Source organism: Monodon monoceros, unplaced genomic scaffold (genome assembly GCF_005190385.1).
Source record: "Monodon monoceros isolate NGI ecotype Baffin Bay Population unplaced genomic scaffold, NGI_Narwhal_1 Super_Scaffold_11, whole genome shotgun sequence".
Classification (NCBI taxonomy): Eukaryota; Metazoa; Chordata; class Mammalia; order Artiodactyla; family Monodontidae; genus Monodon; species Monodon monoceros.
The window spans coordinates 1,779,797-1,799,828 of record NW_021703767.1 but is presented as its reverse complement, the minus strand read 5'-3'; the positions used below and the strand labels follow the sequence as shown (position 1 = coordinate 1,799,828).

The 20,032-nt window shown below is 62.0% G+C and overlaps 1 protein-coding gene across 1 annotated transcript in view; it reads left to right on the top strand.

Annotated features, from left to right (window-relative positions):
• Positions 1-5,343: 5,343 nt before the first annotated feature.
• PFKL (phosphofructokinase, liver type) overlaps positions 5,344-20,032 on the top strand; it is a 27,087-nt gene continuing 12,398 nt past the window's right edge. The window contains exons 1-7 of the mRNA XM_029214898.1: positions 5,344-5,488; positions 11,295-11,368; positions 14,253-14,330; positions 16,181-16,370; positions 17,024-17,189; positions 17,800-17,844; positions 18,061-18,169. Coding sequence (XP_029070731.1) covers positions 5,404-5,488; positions 11,295-11,368; positions 14,253-14,330; positions 16,181-16,370; positions 17,024-17,189; positions 17,800-17,844; positions 18,061-18,169 — 747 coding nt within the window. The 5' untranslated portion in view covers positions 5,344-5,403. The remainder of the gene's footprint in view (positions 5,489-11,294; positions 11,369-14,252; positions 14,331-16,180; positions 16,371-17,023; positions 17,190-17,799; positions 17,845-18,060; positions 18,170-20,032) is intronic.

Genomic DNA, 20,032 nt, shown 5'->3' with positions numbered 1-20,032 from the left:
CAGCCTGGCTCTAAGCTGCCGGGTAACTGATGACCGCAATGGTGAGCTCCATGCAGCCCCGCTGAAGCCCCCCAGCCCTCCGACAGAGACCACCCACCAGAGGACGCCCATCCCAAACATAACACACCCCAGTCTCAGGGAAGCCCCTCGTTCTCGCCATGGCCTCCTCTCCATCCCTTCAGGGCACAGTCCCCTTTGCCTGGTCACTTGCTCTCTGACCGTCCCCTCCAGACGGTGCATGCCTGGGGCAGGTTTGCACAGAGCCCAGGCTGGCCAGCGCCGCACAATTAGTGAATCCGACTCTGAAAATGAACTAAACGTTCAGTATCCAAGGAGAAATAATCCCAGAGGTTGGGATGTTATCCAGACAGACAATAAGAAGGATAAACACAAGCCCGGTGGGTGAACAAGATACTTATTAAATTATATTTATATGTATGTAAAATCTATGTATACACACAGAGTGCATACGTATGTACATACACTCTGTCCATCCATCTCCTTATCTCTTTATATATAGAGCGTGTATGTGTGTACTTAGAAAGTGTCTATCTATCTTCCTATTTATCTACCTGTCTATCTATGACAGAGTATGTACAGTTGACCCTTGAACAACTCAGGAGTTACCCCTGTACAGTTGAAAATCTGAGCATAACTTTTGACTCCCTTGAAACTTAATTACTAATAGTCTACTGTTGGTCAGAAGTCTTACCGATAACATAAACAGTTGATTAACGTGTATTTTGTATGTTATATGTATATATATATTTTTTATGCATTCATGACGTACTTAACTTTTTCTTAACTTTTTGGATAATTCTAGGTTATGTGGCTCGTCTGCAAGTTTTTTTAAATGATCACAAATTTCCAAAAGTTTTTCCAATATATTTATTGAAAAAAGTCTGCATATAAATGGACCCACAGTTCAAACCCATGTTTTCAAGGGTCCCCTGTATATACATATACATTTAGAAAGTGTATATTTATATATAGAGACAGAATATATATAAAAAGAGAGCATATGTACATAGACGTATGTATGAATATATGTGTGTACATGCGTATATACATGCATATGTACATGTGTATGTATGTGCGTGTATGTGTGTGTATATAGAGGGGAATACTGGAAGAAAACACTGAAAAGATGAAGACAGTTGTGTTGAAACAAGGATTATAGATGATTTTTCCTTTGTAAACTGTTCTGTCACTCTGGTTGATTTTTAAATAACTTAAAAAGTATGATTTCCAAAAGGCACAGCCGCTTGCCACCGTGTCCCTGCGTCCTGGCCGAGGCAGGCTGGTGCAGCAGGTGGCCAGGCTGTGCTCTCCGTGGCTGGGCAGTCGCCCCCCTTCTGCCCCGAGCCCCGGCTGCCTGGCTTCACGGATCCCTGCACGAGCGGATGTGGGAAAGCCAAGGGCGTCCTCCTCCCGTGTGTTGAAGGGCAGCGTTCCATCCCAAGGAGGCTGAACTCCCGGCACCCTGTTCTCTGTAAATGGCTCCCGTTATTCCAAGGGGGGTGGACGTTACTTTAGGGGGCGATCAGGGGCAGCCCTGGGGATGGGGGTGGGACAGGTGCAACAGCAGTGCTTCCAGAGCTAAAGGGGCGCCCGGGAGGGCAGGGTGTCAGGGGGAAGAGGATCTCCAGCCGCGACTGCCCCCCAATCTCCCACGGGGTGCAGGAGCCCCCCTCCCTTGTTCCCCACCTGCACGCCCAGACCCTCCTGCTGGGCCTCTCAGACACCTCACAGAATCGTCCCCTCTCCACCATCACTGCCCCAGAACAGCCATCACTGCTCATGGCCCCCAGATGCGCCGCCCCTCCCTCCATCCTCCACTCAGAGCCGTCTTCCTGAAATTCCTACCCTGTCCTGAACGGAACATTTGGGGGGCTGGAGAGGGGGGCATGGGGCCATCTTACTGCTCTCTCTGCCTACGTGCACGCTTGAATCCTCCACGGCAAAATGGAAAAGCAAGCCAACAAACCCCAGGCCACAGGCCTTCAAGGCTCTCCCGAGTTGCAGGGGGATGATCAAAACCCCTATTCTGCTTTCAGCCAGGTCTGCCCTGCCTCTCTCCTGGAGGGGCCATCCTGGGCACTCATGGTCCCCCCGTCCCCCACCTCCCTGGGCAGGGTCCCCTCCCCGAGTCTCTGTCCAACTTTGTACCCCATGTGCAGCACCTGTGTCTCCTGGGCTCACAGACTATGAGCTTGGAGCAGGCAGACAAGGCTTGTGGTTGGAGCCCAGGAAAGGGTCGTCCCTGTGGTTGACGGGCTGGGATCTGAAGTGCTTCTGCAGCCGGTGCGAACAACCAGGCTGGGCCAGTACAAGGTCGGGGTCCCCCAGTATGCAAGCCGATGTACCCCTCACAGTCTTCCAGAAGATCCCCGGGCATAAACACGGGCCTCCCGGCCAAGCGTTGAGTGGTCCTGAGGCCTCTACCGACGAGCCTGGTGGGAGAGGAGAGGTCAGGCTGGCTGAAAAATGGAGCCCCCATCCGTCCCTCTCCCCAGCAGAGGTCAGGAGCTCTACTCTGGAGGTCGGGCAGAGTGTCTGGACCTGGGAATGCCATAAACAACTGAGGCAAGGGGTCCACATGGAAAGTGCGTGGCCGGATCACCAGGCTCCACCCCCTCTTCCAGCTCCTGACGCGATCTTCCCTCCAGACAAGAGGCTGGAAGATTCTTTTCTTGAATCTGACCAACCTAAAGGGACAACAGTTCTGGGGGTTACCCAAAAAATGGCCCAGAAAGCTCACCCTACAGCAAGACTCAACAACCAAAAGTCACCTGTCACATTCAGAGGTTCTGCCTCTTAATCACAGATAGCCAAGGATTCCCAGACATTGGAGAAGGACCCTAGGATGGCAGAGACCAAGACAAAAGGAAAGAAAGAAAGCAGCACAGATGAAAAGAGAGACTCAGAAGGGAGGAATGAATGTTAAAAAATCCAAATAAAACTGTAAGATTCTTAGAGAGATAGGCCCTGTATTCATGAAACAAGAACAAGACTGTTAAAAGGAACAGCTCTTGGAAATCAAAACCATGACGGCAGAAACGGAGAACTTTACACCAGGTTGGCATGGCAAGCTGAAGAAAGCTCTCTGAACGTACAGCAGAAATGAGTTATAAAATAGGAAAGTCAAGCTAAGACTTTCTAAAAATGGAAAGTAAAGCTATATAGGATATCAAAATGTAAATACCAGGAGTTCCAGAAAGAGTAAAGGGAAAACGCAGAGAGGAAAGAGTTGTCAGGGAAATGGTGCAGGAACTTGTCCCGGATAGAACACACGCACTGCTGCCTTGGAAGGACCCAGAACGTGCCCGGCCCCGCACTGGGAAGCAGACCCACACAAGGCATTTCCTGTGGAATTTCACAGCCCCCGGGAAAGGAAGGTCCTGCACGCTTCTAGGGAGGAAATATTGGGTCCTGTGCACACACAGAGGAGTCAGGCGGCTTTGACTTCCCAGTTGCAACACTGGAATCAAGGAATGATGGAAGCCACCTTCAAAGTTCTGTAGGACGATGATTTCTCACCCAAGATTCTACACACAGCCAAGTCTTCAATCAAGTAACAGGGTCGAGAAAGGCTAATTTCACACAGGCAGAATCTCAAAACGCCCTGAGCCCTTTCTCAGGAACCTCCTGGAGGATGTGCGCTCTGCCCAAACGAAGGAGGACGATTTGGGAGCTGGTGACCACGAAGTCCACAAGGGAAACTGATGGTGACAAGAGACCCCAGGACGACAGCTGTGTGCCCAGTGGTGAGGCCACCATCCACGCAAGGGCGGGGGGCCTCGGGGCACAGAGAGTTTGAGGGCTGCCTGTGAGTCCCTGCCATTCTTCCATCTTCTTAACCTGAGGCCAGAAGGCCAGTCAAGTGGCCCAGATTCTTATCCGTGCCTGACTTGGCACAGCTGTGACTCATGAGGTCCCTCTTTCCCCTCTGTGAGAACTGAAGGAATACTTGCCGTTACTCGTGATAAGAACACAACATACATGTACCCTCTTAGCCACGTTTTAAGTGTCCACTACAGAATGATTAAGTTCCAGCACCAGGCTGGACAGTGAGCTCTGGGACACACTCGTCTTGCAGAACTGAAACTCTCTCCCTTTGACTCATACCTCCCCCTGCCCCGACAATGGAATATTTTTACGTAAACTCTGTATTAGAACATAACATATATAAAGATAAAGGGACAAATCATAGGTGATCAGCTTGTTGAATTTTCATAAAGCAAACACGCCTGTGTCACCACTCAGCTCAAGAAACAGAATGCTACCAGGACTGCCCTGGCCGTCCGGCTGTTAGGACTCCGCACTCCCAAGGCAGCGGGCCTGGGTTCGATCCCTGGTCAGAGAAATAGATCCCGCATGCCGCAACTAAGAGTCCGCATGCCGTTACTAAAAAAAAAAAAGACCCCGCACACCACAGTGAAGATCCCGTGTGCCGCAACTAAGACCCAGCACAGCCAGATTAATTAATTAATTAATTAAAAGAAAGAAACAGAATGTTACCCACCCCCAGCCCCAGCCCCCCACCCCACTGGGTGTCTTGGGCCCTGTCACGACGGATGCCTTTCCTCAAAGCCCCCGATTTGGTTCACGGGGACTCTCCCACCAGCGATCAGTCTTCCTGAGGGCAAGGGTCCACTCTGTCTGGTGACTGGGCTGGATTCCCACCTTTCGGGGGACCTGGATCCGGGGAGGGGCTTCGTGGCTCCGAGTGACTGACCCACTGACCACCCAAGGTAGAGCCCCCTGTCCTGACCCAGGTGCCCACCCCACACGATGCCTGGTGTGCAGGTTTTCCAAGGGTCCAGCAAACATTTACTGAAGTAAGGGATAAATGCATGGATGGATGCGGGCTGGTTTTCCTCTTAACTCTTTTCGCATCTTAATCATCATGCACCCCTCCGGGTGGGAGGGCCGTCGCCAGGGGTGTCCCGAGTCGGGGTAGAGCTTCTGTGGCTCCTGCAATGAACGACGTCGAAACAGACCGGCGGCTGGAATAAGAAATTCCCGCGGGAAGCCGGGCAGGCAGCGATTGGCAATGGGACTCGTCTGGCCTCCCTTGGCTGGCCTTCCCTCAGGTCTGGTCACCGTGCTTGACCAGCTTCGCCGCAGGGTGTGCCTAACAGACCCAGACGGCCGCGATCCGCCCCCTCAGTAAACGCGCCCCTTGTTAGACTGAACAGGTTTAGAAACTTGAACAAAAAGGCCGGCGCTGCCGGGTCGAGCCCCAGTTCCGCCGCCCGGGTGCCGGGTGCACGTCGGCCCCGCCCCGGCGTGGACAGCGGTGACATCACACGGCGCGGGGCGGAGCGCAGGGCGCGGGGCGGGACCAGCGACAGCGGCGGCGCGCGGCGGGAGAGCGAGTGCGGCCGAGTCGGCGCCACCATGGCCACCGTGGATCTGGAGAAGCTGCGGATGTCCGGGGCCGGCAAGGCCATCGGCGTGCTGACCAGCGGCGGCGATGCGCAAGGTGGGCGCGGGCACGCGGGGGCCGGTCGCCGGCGGGCGGGGGTGCTGCTGTCCCCGGGTCCCTGGGGCGCTCCCGCACCCTCGGCGGCACCTGGGGCACGCGGTCAGCAGGTCCTCCTCCCGGCCTGCGCCTCCCGCCTCCTCCTCCCCTCCCAGCCCCGGTCCCCTTCCCGGTCCGCGTCCTGGACCCGCCCTTGCGCGCCGGGGGCCCGCGTACGTGCCGCCCCCCACGGCCTCTGCGTCTGGCCCGCCGGGGGTGTGTCCGCGCGGCCGGCCGTGGCCGGGACAGGGTGCTCTCGCCGGCCGCCGCTCCTGCCGACCCCAGGCCCTCCCCGCACCCCTTCCCGGTGGCGCGTCTCAGAAGCCCCATTTCCTGGAGGCCAAGCTGAGCGGAGGCCAGTGAAGGATGGGCAGGTCCCCGCAGGCCCACAGAGCCCCGGCTCTAACCAGGTCGTTATGAAACACGACTTGGGGGCACCGTGCTTCCCCCAAATCACTGCCTCCAGGGCGGCTCTGGGGCATTTTCTTTAGTGCAGAGCTGTTCCCACCCCCCTTGTACAGGGGAGGCCAAAGGTGGTGGCCTTCCTGCTGACCTGCCCAGGGTCCTGCAGCTGGGGCCTGGCAGAGCTAGCCGAGTGCCCCTCCTGGGGTCCGTCCTGGTGCCCTGGACTTGTCCTGACTGCTTCCCTCCTCAGCGCCTCTGGCCTGGGATGGCCCATGTCACACCTGTCGGGCTTGGCCGCGTGGCCACACCACACACCTTGAACCTCAGGAGACACCTTAATTAGCCCAGGAAGCAGGCCTGGAAGGAGCCTAGCCGGCGCTCTCAGGCTGCACAGCCGGGCCTGATCTGCCTCCTTCCAGATCAGAAAGTCCAGACACAGAATTCCTCTCCCTGCCTCAGGCCCCCGACTCCCCGCTCCCCGCTCCCCGCTCCCCGCTCAGAAGCAGGGAAGAGCTAGAAGGAGCTTTCACAAGGAGCAAGCCCAGGAAGGCAGAGACATCAGCCACTGTCTGCGTCCCGGCCTGTGCGGGTTTGGGCTGAGCCCTCCGGACCTGGTCTGGCTCCGCCGCACGTCTGCAGCCCCGCGTGGCCAGAGCGCTTGCCTGGTGCTGGGCAGCGGCGGCTCCCTCTTAGGGCATGGCCAGCGGGCCGGGGCCAGGTGGGAGGAGGGTGGTCTTGGGGAAGCATTGCCCTGTGAGATTGGACCACGGGAAGGGCCTGGTATATGGGGGACAGACACTTCCTGAGAGGCTGGGCCCGCCTCTCCAGAGAGGCCCTTCCTCTGCGAGGCCCCAGCTCCCCGGCTCGAGCAGGCACAGGGGTCTCCACCCAGGCTCCTGTCTGCACCATGGAGACAACAGCACTGGAGGGAGGGCTGGGAAAGATAAATGCACGTTTAGGCAGGGGAGCCGAGCCGGTGGGTGGCACAGACTAAACAGGACGAGGGATCAGTGGGGGCAGCTGAAGGGCCAGGGAGGAAGAGGCTGCCGGCCTGGGCCGGTGGGCCAGTGGAGGGTAAAGCCTGTATGACCTGTAGGTCTCCGCTTGGCCAGCCTGGCCCTAATGCTCCACATGGAACGAGCAGTGCTTCCTGGACACCCAGGAGTGTGGCCGTCAGCGCACTGCCGGCTGGGCCGGCCACCTCACCTCGCGCTGTGTCCTCGCTTCCCTAGACCCCTGGCTGTAACGTGGTTTTCTGATCGGGGCTGCGAGAGAGGAGGGCTCCGCAAGCTTCCCCAGTTTAGGGCTTGGGCTGATGCCTGGGGGAAGATGCCAGGGCCAGCTGGCTCTCTGGGGGGCAGGGAGCCTTTCTGTATTGTAAGTTCTGAAGGCCAGCCTGTGGGTGTCCGCGCCGGGCCTGCGCCCTCTCGCCGGCACTGCTCCGGGGAGCTGGCTCCAGACGGTGGGTTCTCGGTTTGCCCTCAGGGGCCCCCGCTGCCTTCCAAATAGAGGCCGACCTCTAGGGACCTGATGGTGCCGGGTGGGCCCTCCCCGCGGGCCCCCCCGGGCGGGCGTGTGGCTGACAGCCGCCGTGGAGAACGGGCACCCACCCTGACCTGCACTTGCCTCCCCGAGGCTCAAGTCTGCATTTGTTGGAGTGAGTGGAAACCAGCCAGCCTCGCGGCAGTGGGCGGCGGGGGAGCGGGCAGACCCTGTCCCGGTGGGGCCGGCCTCCACCAGCTCTCTGACTTGACCCGAGCACATCCCTTGGGCCTCAGTTTCCCCTTCTGTAAACAAGACAAGCCACCTGGTGGGTTCCTTCCAGCCAGCCTGAAAGTCGCGTCCTCTGCCCTTCCCGTTGGCGGGGAGTAGGTGTCCGTGCGTCGAGGGAAGGTGGTCGTTACGGATGTTACTTTGTGCAAAAGTGACTAGAAGACTATAACAGAGCCCCGCCGCCCACTGGTTCCACGCCTCGGTCTCGCCCCTGGGGCGGACCCCACCCTGTCCCTCAGTAACGCGCGGGACCGGCCTTTTCTGGGTGGATCCGTGTGGACGTGGACGTCCTGTATTTGCGGGTGAGGACCGCTCCCATATCGTTATGTCCCAGCCTGGCTCCAGGTCTTCACATCAACTGATGCTAAGTGCGAATCTGCGGGGCCCCGTGTCCCGCCACGATCACCTCTTTCTTGTACGTTTTGTTTTCCTGGAAGCTAATTGTGAAGAGAAGTCACCGTATGACATCAGTTTGGCGGTGGTGTCGCTCTCCTCCAACAGGAAGTCATCTGTTGCAGTGTCCCTGGCCCATTGGAGGCTGGAGGGTGGAGTGGAGGGGTCCAGGGCTGCTCCGTCGGCGGGAGATGCAGCTGCTCTCCTCCCTGCTCCTCTGGCCCTGTGGGGCTCGTGGCTGCCACCCTGGGTTTATTTTGAGAAAGAAAAGCAGATGAAAGGGCAATAAAAAGGCCCTTTCAGGAAGGCAGTTTGCAGTGAGGTTTGCAGGGAAAGCCACGCCCTCAGGCCTCCGTATCCCTGGTAGCTGGCACAATTCCATTCGAAGATTGAAGGGTTTTCCTGCAATATGGCCATTTGCTCTCCTCTGCGAGACTGAGCACACTCTACCCTAAGCCTGCAGTCCCTGGGCCTCCCGCCACTGCCCCCACCCCTCCCACCGCCCCGTCCGGAACTGCTGGCCTCCCTCCAGTTGCCAGGGGGTGGGGCTTGGACCGGAGCCTGCAGTGAGCCCAAAGTGGCCTCACCCCAGCGAGGGCAGCCGGGGAGGCAGATACCTGAGGGTGGAAAGCCTGGGCTGCCCAAGGCCCCAGAGGCGGCCGAATGCTTCTGCAGGACCCAGGGCCTGCTGGGGGCCGGGGGGGCAGCTTTGCAGCTGTCTCATGTCCCTCCTTGCCCCTGCCCTGCCCCCCGCCAGCGAGGGCAGGCAGGCCAGCGAGGGCAGGCACGGCAGGAAGCTTGCAGCTCGAGGCCCCTGACCTCAGGCAGCAGGACCGTCAGCCCTTCGGGTCCGGTTCCTGGGGCAGCCCGGCTGTCTGGGGGTGGGGGTGGGGTACACTCTCTGGGCTCCTACCCCTAACTGCAGTCACCGAAACCCCACTTCCACTCGCTTTGGGGCCGTGAGACTTTTATGATTTCTTTAGAAATGGGGTTCTTTTGCTAAAGGCAGGTGTGTCAGCTGTGAGTGTGGCCCGCTCAGGGCCCTCTGACCCCTGTGCTCTGCCAGCCGTGACATCTGGGCACCTCGGCCCCGGGAGTCCCTGGCTCTGGACGTCAGAGAGCAGGAGCCTCGGCTGCTGGCTGGGGACAGGGCAGCTTGCCGAGCCCAAGGAGGGTCCAGGGTACATCCTGGCGCTGCCCTCACCTGCCGGGGTTCCAGCAGCTCCCCTGCCTTCCCTCTGGGACCTCGGTTTCTCATCTGCAAAATGAGGGCAGTGACAGCGGGCTGATTTCCTGGGAGCCCGGTGCCGTGAGCCTGCACTGGGGTAGGCTCTGCCCGCTGGGCTCTTCCTGAGGTGCCATATGCTATGTAGCCCTCCACGGTCCTCTGGGAGCTACCTGCTCCCCCTGGGCCCGCCTTCCAGGCTGGAGACGGGGTGAGACTCGTGTTAAGTACGGTAAAGGTCGAGAGTCTTTACGTCAGGGTCACCCTGTGGACCACACAAGCTACGAGGGACCCTGGGGGTGATGGCACTCCCGCAGGACACCCAAGCTGATGGACACTGCCCGTCCACCAGCTCAGAGCGCCCGGGGGTGGGGCAGGGCTCCTGGGGCCTCGGCCACCCTTGGCTGGTGCCCCGCCGCCTCCAGGGAAGGGCTTTCCCAGCTTAGGGCCAGACCACGGGACGTGCATGTGCTCCGGGCCAGGATCCCCAGGAGGAAGCCGGGGGAGCAGGGGTGGTCCTGGGCCAGACCACGTGCAGGTCATGTCCGCGATCCAGCCTCCAGACCCAGGGTCAGAGGCTGGAGCCCAGGGCAGGTGACTGGCCAACTGTCTTCCTCTGAGTACGTGGGGGCCGCCCTGCCCGCCCCTTTGTATCGAACCACTGACATCTTTTGTGACGGGCAAGAAGGTTTGAGGCAAATTGCCTGCAGCCACTGATTCCAGGCTCCTGCCCCCTCAACCCTTTGCCCCTCGCCCGTCCCTGGGCCCCAGCCAGGTGGCAGGCAGTGTGGAGGCTGGGCCTTCCCCAGGTGCCCGCACAGGGCCCCTGGCCTGGCACTGTCCAGGCCCGTAGCAGCTGCAGCCCTGGGCGGGGCCGCGTCCCACCCACAGACAGGGCAGGGCCACGGCGTGGGCCACTGCAGTGCTCGAGTCTCTCGTGGGGCTGCCCACGGGGTCTTCTTCACGTTGTGCCTTGTGAGCCTGACTGTGTGCGAGACCCCGGGGACGCAACGGGACGCCCCCCCGTGGAGGGACCTCAGGAACGCAATGGGGTGCCTCCGACCCCGTGCAGGGACCTCAGGGACACCTTTGCCTTCTCTGGGTCTCAGTCTCAGAACTGACCACGAGGGAAGGGGACTGAGGTTCCTCTGGGCTCTTCTGAGCATTTCCTGCCCCCTCGTCCTGCCCCGTGAGTGTCCGTCTTTCCAGGAAGCCTATACTGCAAGGTGGCTGCTGTAGACGGGGGCTGGGGGCCGTGGGGGTCCGGGGCTGGGGGACGGGAAGAGGTGACCCACTGAGCCTGGTGGCCCCGGAGTATGTTTGCAGGCTGGGGAGCAGGGGCGCCGGCCCACTCAGCTGCACTGGGGCCGTGCGACCCCCAGGAGCCTGAACTTGGCCCTAGGGGGTGCTGTCCTCCTCTCCTGTCTCACGGAGCCCACCCTGCAGGCCAAGGGGCAGGGGGCCCATGGCCCCAGGGCCACAGGCACCGACCTCAGGGTGCTCCCCGAGCTGCCCCCCAGGGTGGTGGCCCAAGAGTCTAGCAGTGGCTGTGGGCGCATTTGGGAGGCGGCTGCCCCTGCGTCCCACCTGCCCCGTTTTGCATCTTGGGGCCATGTGCCCGACCTGCTGCGATTCCCCCAGGTCAGGGCCCTGGGGGCCGGGGAGGGGGGCTGTGCTGGGCAGCAGAGGCCGCAGGTGAGCGTGGGCGGCGGGGATGCGGCCGGAAGCGATGTCGCACGTCTGCAGGTGCCTCTGCTCCGGGCTCAGGGGGAGTCGGGCCCTGGGGGGAACTTCCCGGTTTAACTCTGGGGCGGCTTATTTCCGAGTGTGAAGCCGATACAATGCGGGGGGGGCTCACCCCGTGCTGGACTCGGAGTCCTGGCTCGGTGCCCCCCGAGATGTGGGAGGGACGGTCCAGGGCGCCCACACTCCGCGTCTCCACTGACGGGCGTCTCCCGGACCCCTTCGCAGGCATGAATGCTGCCGTCCGAGCCGTGACGCGCATGGGCATTTACGTGGGAGCCAAAGTCTTCCTCATCTACGAGGTAAGGTGTGGGCAGGGCGGTCCTCGCCCCACGCTCTGGCAGGGAGCAGTGCGGGGAGAGGGGTGAGGATGGCAGATGGGGCAGGGCTGCCAGGCTCTGGGGTGTGGATGGGGAGTCCGCCCTCAGCCTGGGCGCTCACGGGTGGGTGCGTCCCCTGAGAGAGAGGAGGACGTGAAGCGGCTGCTCTCCTCAGAGGCCGGGACCTCAGCCCCACCCGTCCTCCGACGCGCAGCCCTCCTGTGCCCTCATCACCCGAGCCGAGCTCGAGCTACCCTAGTGACAGCAGCAAACGGCCTCCTTACGCAAAGCAGCAGAGAATCATGGTGCTACTTCGCTCCGGCTAAAGCTGGTGCGCCCTTTGCCTTAGCCCCAGTTCCTGTCCCCCCAGATCTCACACACACACACACACACACACACACACACTCTCTCTCTCTCTCTCTCTCTCTCTCACACACACACACACACACACACACACACACACACACACACAAGTCCTGGAGTTCTCTCCCACTGTGTTACTTTGTTTTCACTCTTTGCTAAAGTGTAGCGAATCCCAACCTGCTCTGCTCTCCCCAGAGCTTCCCTCCTCCCACCTTGGGTGTGTCCGCGTCCCATCCCTTCACTCTGGTCCAGGTCAGGCCCTTCCTCCCCAGCCTTGTCTGTACGCGGCTATTGAGTGAACAGATGGGCGGGCAGTTCTGCAGACCCCTCCCTCCTGCAGAGTCCAGACCCTCAGACCAGGCTTGGATGACCAGGACCCTGCAAAGCCTTAGGTCATGTTTCGGGAACACATCTCAGAGTCTCAGGGACCTGTGGCCTCAGGAGCTGGGCAGGTGGAACCGATGCCCTGATAATGGTCTAGAACCTTCTGAAGGACAGGGTGAGATTCTTCAGGGAGTCGCCTAGTTTTGTGAACAAGTGGTCTCTAGTCAGGGCGGGGTGGGTCCAGGGCGCGGCTCCTGGAGGTTGTACACACGTGACAGGGGCATTCCTTCACCTCCCTGACCCTTGGTTTCTTCTATGAAGTGGGGATGTTAGGGCGAAAAGCTAATGCAACACTGAGAGTTAAGGCACTTTTCACAGCCCCTGGCGCCGAGAAGGGCTCAGTGAACGGGGCTACTTTATTCATGTTACAGCCCAAACTGCACCTGTGGGCTCAGAGCTGCCACAAGGATGGCTGCTGGAAGTGCCCTGGGCCTGCGGCCAGTTCTGAGGCTGCCTGGGTGCCCAGCCAGGTGGGAGTGGAGAAGGCAGAGGAGTGGGGAGGGGAGAGGTGACACAAAGTGGCTGGAGGTGTGCAAAGACATTCCAGAAGGTTCCCAGGCCAGGAAAGGAGGACTGTGTCTGTGAGACTTTGACTCCAGCCGGGAGCACCGTGGGGCTGGGGTTTTGCGGACTCAGGGCGGCCTCTTTTGTCGCTTGCTCTGGACAGTGGCTGTGGGTTTTCAGGTTACTTTCCTGCTTCTCTGTGGGGAGGGGGTGGGCGTGGCGGGGGGGGTGTCCTAGTGGCCAAATTCCTGACCGGACCGAGAGGGGGCGAGAGGGGGCCAAGCCTGGCCTGAGCTGGGGAAGGTAGCTTGACGATCCCTTAGACGGGGGTCTCGTCCTGAGGCCCTTCTTCCAGCTGCTTCCCCCTCTCTTCCCCGGGGTGGGAGCATTTGCCTCGCCCGCCCCCAGGCCCCGCTGCCCAGGACCCTGCAGGCCCCGGCTGATCTAATGACAAGTGTGGGAACGGAGGAGGCGGGTCGCAGAGCCAAACCCCAGGCAGGGGCGGTGGCTCATGGCTGTTTCGTTGGAGGTGCTGGGAGGGCTGCACAGAGGAGGTGGCCCTGCTCATTGCAGCTCGGCGGTGCCTCGTCTTTTCACCATTTGTGAAAGCACGTGTCCTCTCTGCAGACTCTATAAAGAGCTCCTGCTAATAAGAAGGGGTTGGCCACACGAGAACAGAAACAGGCAAGACACTGGAACGGTCCACCCTCGCAGAGGCTGTCCAGGTGGCCTGTGGCTTACGTCATACCCGAAACAGCATGTGTCATCAGGGAAACGCAGGGGAGAAGCCCTGCAGGGACCACATACAGCCTCCGGGATGGAGACCAGCATGGCCCGGCGCTGGGGGTGGGGCACTCTGAGGCCCTGGCCGCGTTGCTGATGGGCGAGGTGGCCACAGGCGCCTATGGGCACTGTGTGGCAGCACTGTTGGTGGCTGCTTGCACACCCAGTGACCCGGGAGTCCTTTCCCGGGAGATATGGAGCGTTATTTCCAATAGCCCCAAACCGGATCCCTCCAGAATCCATCAGCGGTGGACAGGTCATAAACTGTGGGAGTGCGCAGGGGACTCCCGCATGGCAGCGAGCGCAGACACAGTCGCACGTGACCTCGTGGGGCCTCGCAGATGCCCAGCCGAGCGAAAGAGGCCAGACGCAGAGGGGACGCTGTGCTGTCATTTCCGCATCTAATCGGCACCCTTAGGAGGCAGGGCAGTGGGTGTCTCTGGCAGGGAGGGTCCCGGAAGGCAGAGGGGCTGCTGGGCGCTGGGCTGAATCTGGTTCTGACCCGGGCGCGGTGACCCAGCTGCGGCTCGTGGGCATACATCCCAGGGCTGCCTGCGACAGGAGCGCTGCCGAGCAAGTCGTGCTCTGTCTGTAACGCGCTACCCTGCAGGCCCCACAAATCGTGCCTGGGGAGGCGTCTGGGCACCCCGGCCTCTCCCCTGACACCCCTGACCCCAGCAGACCCTGGCTTCATCCCCCAAGGCCCTTGGGGTGGAGGGGCCTCTGTGCTCAGGACCCCTGGGCCCACTTCCTGCCAGATGGGCTTTTGGCCGAGGTTCCACGTGTCCTGCTGCTGTGGGCGCCCTTCTCACGCCTGTCCCCTCACTTTCAGGGCTACGAGGGCCTCGTGGAAGGGGGCGAGAACATCAGGCCAGCCAACTGGCTCAGCGTCTCCAACATCATCCAGCTGGTGAGGCCCGCGGCCCTTCCCGCCATGAGCACGCGTGTGCACCAGAGACATGCACACAGGCACATGGAGGGACGCACGGAGGGATATGCAGGTGCACACACCACATGCACAGACACACAGGGACACACAGAGGACACAGAGACACACAGACACACAGAACACACACAGACACACAGAGGACACAGAGACACACACATAGAGACACACAGGCACACAGAGGGACACACAGAGGGATACACAGGTGCACACACCAGACACACACAGAGACACACAGAAGACACGTAGGCACACAGAGGGACACACAGAGGGATGCACAGGTGCACACATCAGACACACACAGAGACACACACACAGGCACGCAGGCGTACACACCATCCCGCAGGGGCTCGGCTCCCGGCTGACTGTCGTCCGACTGCCTTGGGGGCGCGGGAGTGGGAGGTCATGGGGGTGCGATGGCCCCGGGATGTCTCAGCTTCCAGCTGCGGGCTCTGGGAGGGGAGGACACCCTGGAAGAGGCATGCTTGGCCTCAGCGGCCTCTCTGCACCTCCCCTGCCTTCCCCTTCGTCATCCTATTTACTGAGGGTGGGGCGCTGAGCACCTCGCTGGGGCAACGGGGTCCTAGGAGCGGGGGTCTTTGAACCAGGTCTCTGTAGGGAGACCCGAGTCCTCCCACAGAGCAGGGCCTGCTGTGGGGCACCTGTCACCTGTGTATCCTAGACCACCAGCTGATACCTGCTTATTTAAGAGGCCTGTCGTCGTCACATGCTATGTATGGGTCAGCGGAGCAGTGGGCGATGGGCCTGGACCCTGGGTCATCCAGGCACAGCCAACCCTGCCGTGCCACCCCTGCTCCTGCCCAGGGTGGACGTCCCCAAGGGACCGCGCGCTCCAGGCGCTCGTGGGAGCGGCCCGTTTGCTGAGCCCTCGACGGTCCAGTGGGGCATGGACAAGCCCTGTTCTTCATCAGAGCCCCCCCCACCGTGTCCTTCTGCTCTGGTGCGGTGCTCCCTGACCCCGTCACGGGTGGGGCTGCAGCCTGGGTGCCTCGTCCTCCACCCCAGGGGTCCAGGGAGGGCGGCCATCACGCCTCAGGCCTGGATCCAGCCGTTGCTCTGCTCTGAGCCTGTGTCTGAGGATGGCTGTGGCCTCTGTCCTGAGAGACCACCCCGGGAAGGAGCCTTAGGCCAAGTGTTAGCTGGGGTGTGAAGCTGCATGAAAGGTGGGCAGGTGAGGATGCGGGCTGGCGTTTAGAGACGGGTGGGGAGCGTAGAGCATGGGGGCAGCGGGGAGGGGCGCAGGGGGAGGCTGGGCTGGGCCAGGGCCAGCTCTGATTTGCGTTTTCCGTGAAGCCTGGGGCCCAGGGCCCAGCCCGGTGCTCTCGGTGGTCTGGGGAGCAGCACACTTTCCCCACCAGCTGGCCGAGTGCAGGGGCCGGCAGTTCTGCCTGTGGGCAGGGCCTGGGGAGCCTGGGCTGAGGCTGAGCTGGTGGCAGGGGAGGGGGGGCATGCGGACGACGGCATGAGCTGCCCAGGCACATCCCTGCGTTGGTGCCCGGCCTTGTGGGCCAGAGTACGGGCGTGTGTGTGTGTGTGCACGCCTTACAGACCTCAGAGCCTGCTCATCCCTTACCTGTCGAGCTCCCCGAGCCTGACGGTGGACAGTCTCCTCCTTGCACACATGAGGAGAAAGTCCAGGGGGATGGGGCAGGGGGAGGCGGACACCTGCCCAGGCTTCTGAGGGGCCCCTGGACTTGGCCCTCCGTTCCTTGGGGTCTCCCAGGCCGCCCCGGCCCAGTACCCGGGTCCCTCTGGCGTGCCCCGTTGGCCCAGGCTGCCCCTCCTCCGTGCAGGGCGGCACCGTGATTGGCAGCGCCCGCTGCAAGGCCTTCACCACGCGGGAGGGGCGCCGGGCGGCCGCCTACAACCTGGTCCAGCGCGGCATCAGCAACCTGTGCGTCATCGGTGGGGACGGCAGCCTCACGGGCGCCAACGTCTTCCGCGGCGAGTGGGGCCGCCTGCTGGCGGAGCTGGTGAGCGAAGGTGGGTCGGCGGCGGAGCAGCTGCGGCCGGGAACAGGCAGGACTAGAGGAAGCGAGATGCTGCGTGGCTGCTGGCCGGGGGGTGGGGGCCTGGCCCGAGATCAGGCGGACCCTCGGTGGCTCCAGGAGCCACGGGCCCGGGTCTGGCTGGTAGTGAGGCCTGTGGGGACCCAACGTCAGGGGCCCCCAGGCAGGGCTGTCCTCCTGGTGCTGGATGGCAGCTCCCAGGCTGACTCACCTGCGCCGGGAGTGATTCATTCCCCAATGCGGGTTACGGACTTGTCACAGTTTGCAGAAGTGTGATAGTTAAAATTTGGTAACATAAGACACAGAGTCCTGGGGGGTCACCAGTCGGAAAGTGACCTGTTGGAGCTTCGTTGGTTCTGTGCTGCTCGTGGGGGACCTGGAAGTGAGGGGTGCACTCTCCAGGGCTCCCCTGGACGTCTCCCAGAGGGTGACAAGTCTGTAATCAGTGGTTCAGCCACTGCCGCCCGGCCCCAGGACCCCTGCTGCAGGACCTGGGGACCTGACCAGGCTGCACTGCCGGGTGGGCTGGGGGAGGGGGTGGGGATCGGGGTCCGGGCCCCATGTTGTGGCCAAGGGGGCCGGGTGGGGCTGCTGCGGCTGCACCTGGGCTGGCCTCCTCCTTCCCAGGCAAGATCTCACAGAGCACGGCTCAGACCTATTCGCACCTGAGCATCGCCGGGCTGGTGGGTTCCATTGACAACGACTTCTGCGGCACCGACATGACCATCGGCACGGACTCGGCCCTGCACCGCATCATGGAGGTCATCGACGCCATCACCACCACCGCCCAGAGGTGAGTGAGGCCCGCAGCCCCCCGCCCAGCCAGGCCACCAGGCAAGAAAGCTTGGGATCCCGTCTCCCGGCGAGGGGCTGAGGCTGCCCTTCTGCAGGGTCAATGTCAGCGTAATTCCATCCCTAGGAGCCTGTACTGGCTACCCCCAGCCCCCGTGTTGGGGGAGACTTACAGCGGGGTGAGCAGAGGGGCTTGGGGGTCTGGTCCCCACCCTGCCAGGTTGTCCCGAGCCCTAGGTGGGCAGTGGCTCTGACAGGTCTCCTCTGGCCCTGGGGCAATGGTGCACCCCCACAGGGGGTCCTCAGGCTGCTGGCTAGTGACGGCCAGGCCCCAGCAGGGTGAATGGCCTTCAGCCTCAGGAGCAAAGATCGGTGAAGACCAGCGTGAAGCTGGCTGTGAGCCCGAGACAGAGGTGGCCCTTTGCCCAGGGCCTTGGCCGCCCTGGGAATGACAAGGGCTGTCTGTTGCTCCCAAGTCCTCTGTCTCTCCTGGACACGCCCTTGGCGGAGCTGGGGCCATGGGTGGTGTGGCACGAGAGGCCAGGCTTCGTGGCTTAGCTCCGCTCAGGGGGACTTTGCACTGATGCCATCTGCCCTTTCCACGTCCACAGCCACCAGAGGACCTTCGTGCTGGAGGTGATGGGGCGGCACTGCGGGTAAGAGGGAGCAGGGTGCGGCGCCTCCAGGGCTCCTGGCACGTGGCGGGTGCTCACTTGACACTGTGGGTGTGAGAGCCGGGGTGTGGGGAGTCCTGACTGTGGGGCTGGGTGCCGCTCTCAGAGCTGTACCTCCCCTGTGACCCAGGGACCGGGGCCCGTGGTGTCGGGTCGGGGGCCCACCTACTGCAGCCCCTCCCCCTCCTGCCCCTCCAGATACCTGGCCCTGGTGTCCGCCCTGGCCTCGGGGGCCGACTGGCTGTTCATCCCTGAGGCGCCGCCCGAGGACGGCTGGGAGAACTTCATGTGTGAGCGGCTGGGTGAGGTGAGGGCCAGGGGGTCTTCTCCCAGGGTGTCTGCCGTGAGCTGCGTGGCCCGTGTCCCCCACGAGAGTGTCCCTGGGGTCACGTGGCCAGCTTTGGCCGATTCACTTCCCTCTGGTTCAGCAAGTATCCCCCCCGGAGGCGCCAACGCCCATGGACACACCCGGGGGCTGCCGCAGAGGGGCCTGAGGGGCACACTCACCACTGCCCCAGGCTCGGCTCTGCGTGGTCAGTGCTGACATGGGCGAGGGGCGGGAGCGGGGACACGGTCAGGCTGGCTCCCTCGGGCCCTGACCGCTGAGCCTGGGCAAGGGGAGGTGGCTTTGTGAGGATGGGTGGACGGGGACCTGGGGCAGGGGCTGCAGCAGAAGGGGCTGTGGAGGCAGGAGCAGATGGGGGCCTGAGGCCTCATCCAGGAGAGATGAGCAGGGGTGCCTGAGACGGGGGGCCTGGAACGCGGCTCTCCAGGCCCTTCAAGATGGAGCTGGGGGGCTCTGGCACAGAACAGGCAGATACTCTGCCCTGGGCATCCCCGAGGCCCCCCAACAAGGATAGGCTGGCCCCTTGGCTAGGCCAGTGGTGGACGGGAGGGCTGTGACGCGGGGGGAGAGGCGCCTTCAGATCAGGGGTCGGGGGGCACTCGAGGGCTGTGGTCTGGATTCAAGGCAGGGGAGCCCCTGAGGCTGTACACCCAAGTTCACACTCGGGCCCAGTCTGGGGCCCAGTGGGCTGTGTCAAACCCCGGTGTCCTCTGCGTCCCGCCCCAAGAGCAGGACGAGTGTGGAGGCTGCCCGGGGCCGGGCCTTTTGTTTGTTCTGTTGTCCTGGGAGGTCAGCGCCGGGCCCTGTGTTTCCTGAGGGAGAGGCGGGCGGCCCGGGGCTGGCTCTGGAGCGTCCCTCTCCCCGTGTGGCCGCGGTGGTGACATCACTCCCGTCCGCTGCCGGAGGCTGCTCTCCCCACCTCCCACTCACACCCCGGGGTTTTGTACCCCTGCCCAGGGCAGTGGGAGGGGCCGAGGGCCTTGACTGGCTTCTGGAACCTTCCCCAGTGAGCCTGGCAGCGAAGCTGGCCAGAGGCCTCTGTCCTCTCCTTGGGGGAAGTCCTTGCACCCCAGGGTGGCCTTGTGGCCTCGCCTGGGTAGCGGGGGGCTCTGGTGGTGATGGTCTCTGGCTGACCTCGGCCTTGGCCTACTCGCTGAGAACTTGGGGCTGGGTCTTCCTGGAAGTGGCCTGGCCCCAGGCCTGGCCTCACATCATGGTTCTTTGCTGCTCTGTGTAAGGCCCTCGCCCCACCCCGCCCTGGGGTTCCCTGAGCCTCAGTTTCCCCTCCTGTTACGTGCAGGTGTCACCCTCTGCCCTGCCCACCTCCTGGGCTGCAGCGACTGAGGCTGAGGGAGGCGTGGGCTCTTCTGGCTGTCTCCCTTCACTGCACCGCCCCCACCTCCTCCAGGCAGCCCTCCGCTCCTGGCTCCCCCGCCCCTCTGTACCCGGGTCTTGCAGGAGCTGCTCTGACCCTGTCTTTCTCTCTAAGTCTCTCTGGGTGCTGTGGGGCAAACATCTGAGGCTGGTGGATCAGAGTGAATCCCACAAACATTTGTTGAGGCGATAAATAAACAAAAAGTACTTTCAAATCCCCAAAGAGCTTTGCCTTTGCAACAGTTAAGTGAGGCTAATTCGTCCATCACCAGCTGAGGGAGGAAATCTTCCCGCAGTCTGGGGAGGGGGAGGGGGAGGAGGAATCCTCCAGTCCCCCAGTCTCTACCCCCAGGAGGGGCAGCGGGGTCCTGGTTCACCCACCTCAGTCCACCCGTCGCCCACATGAGCCCCGCGGCGTGGACCCTGGGGAGGGCTTGCAGGTCGCAGCCG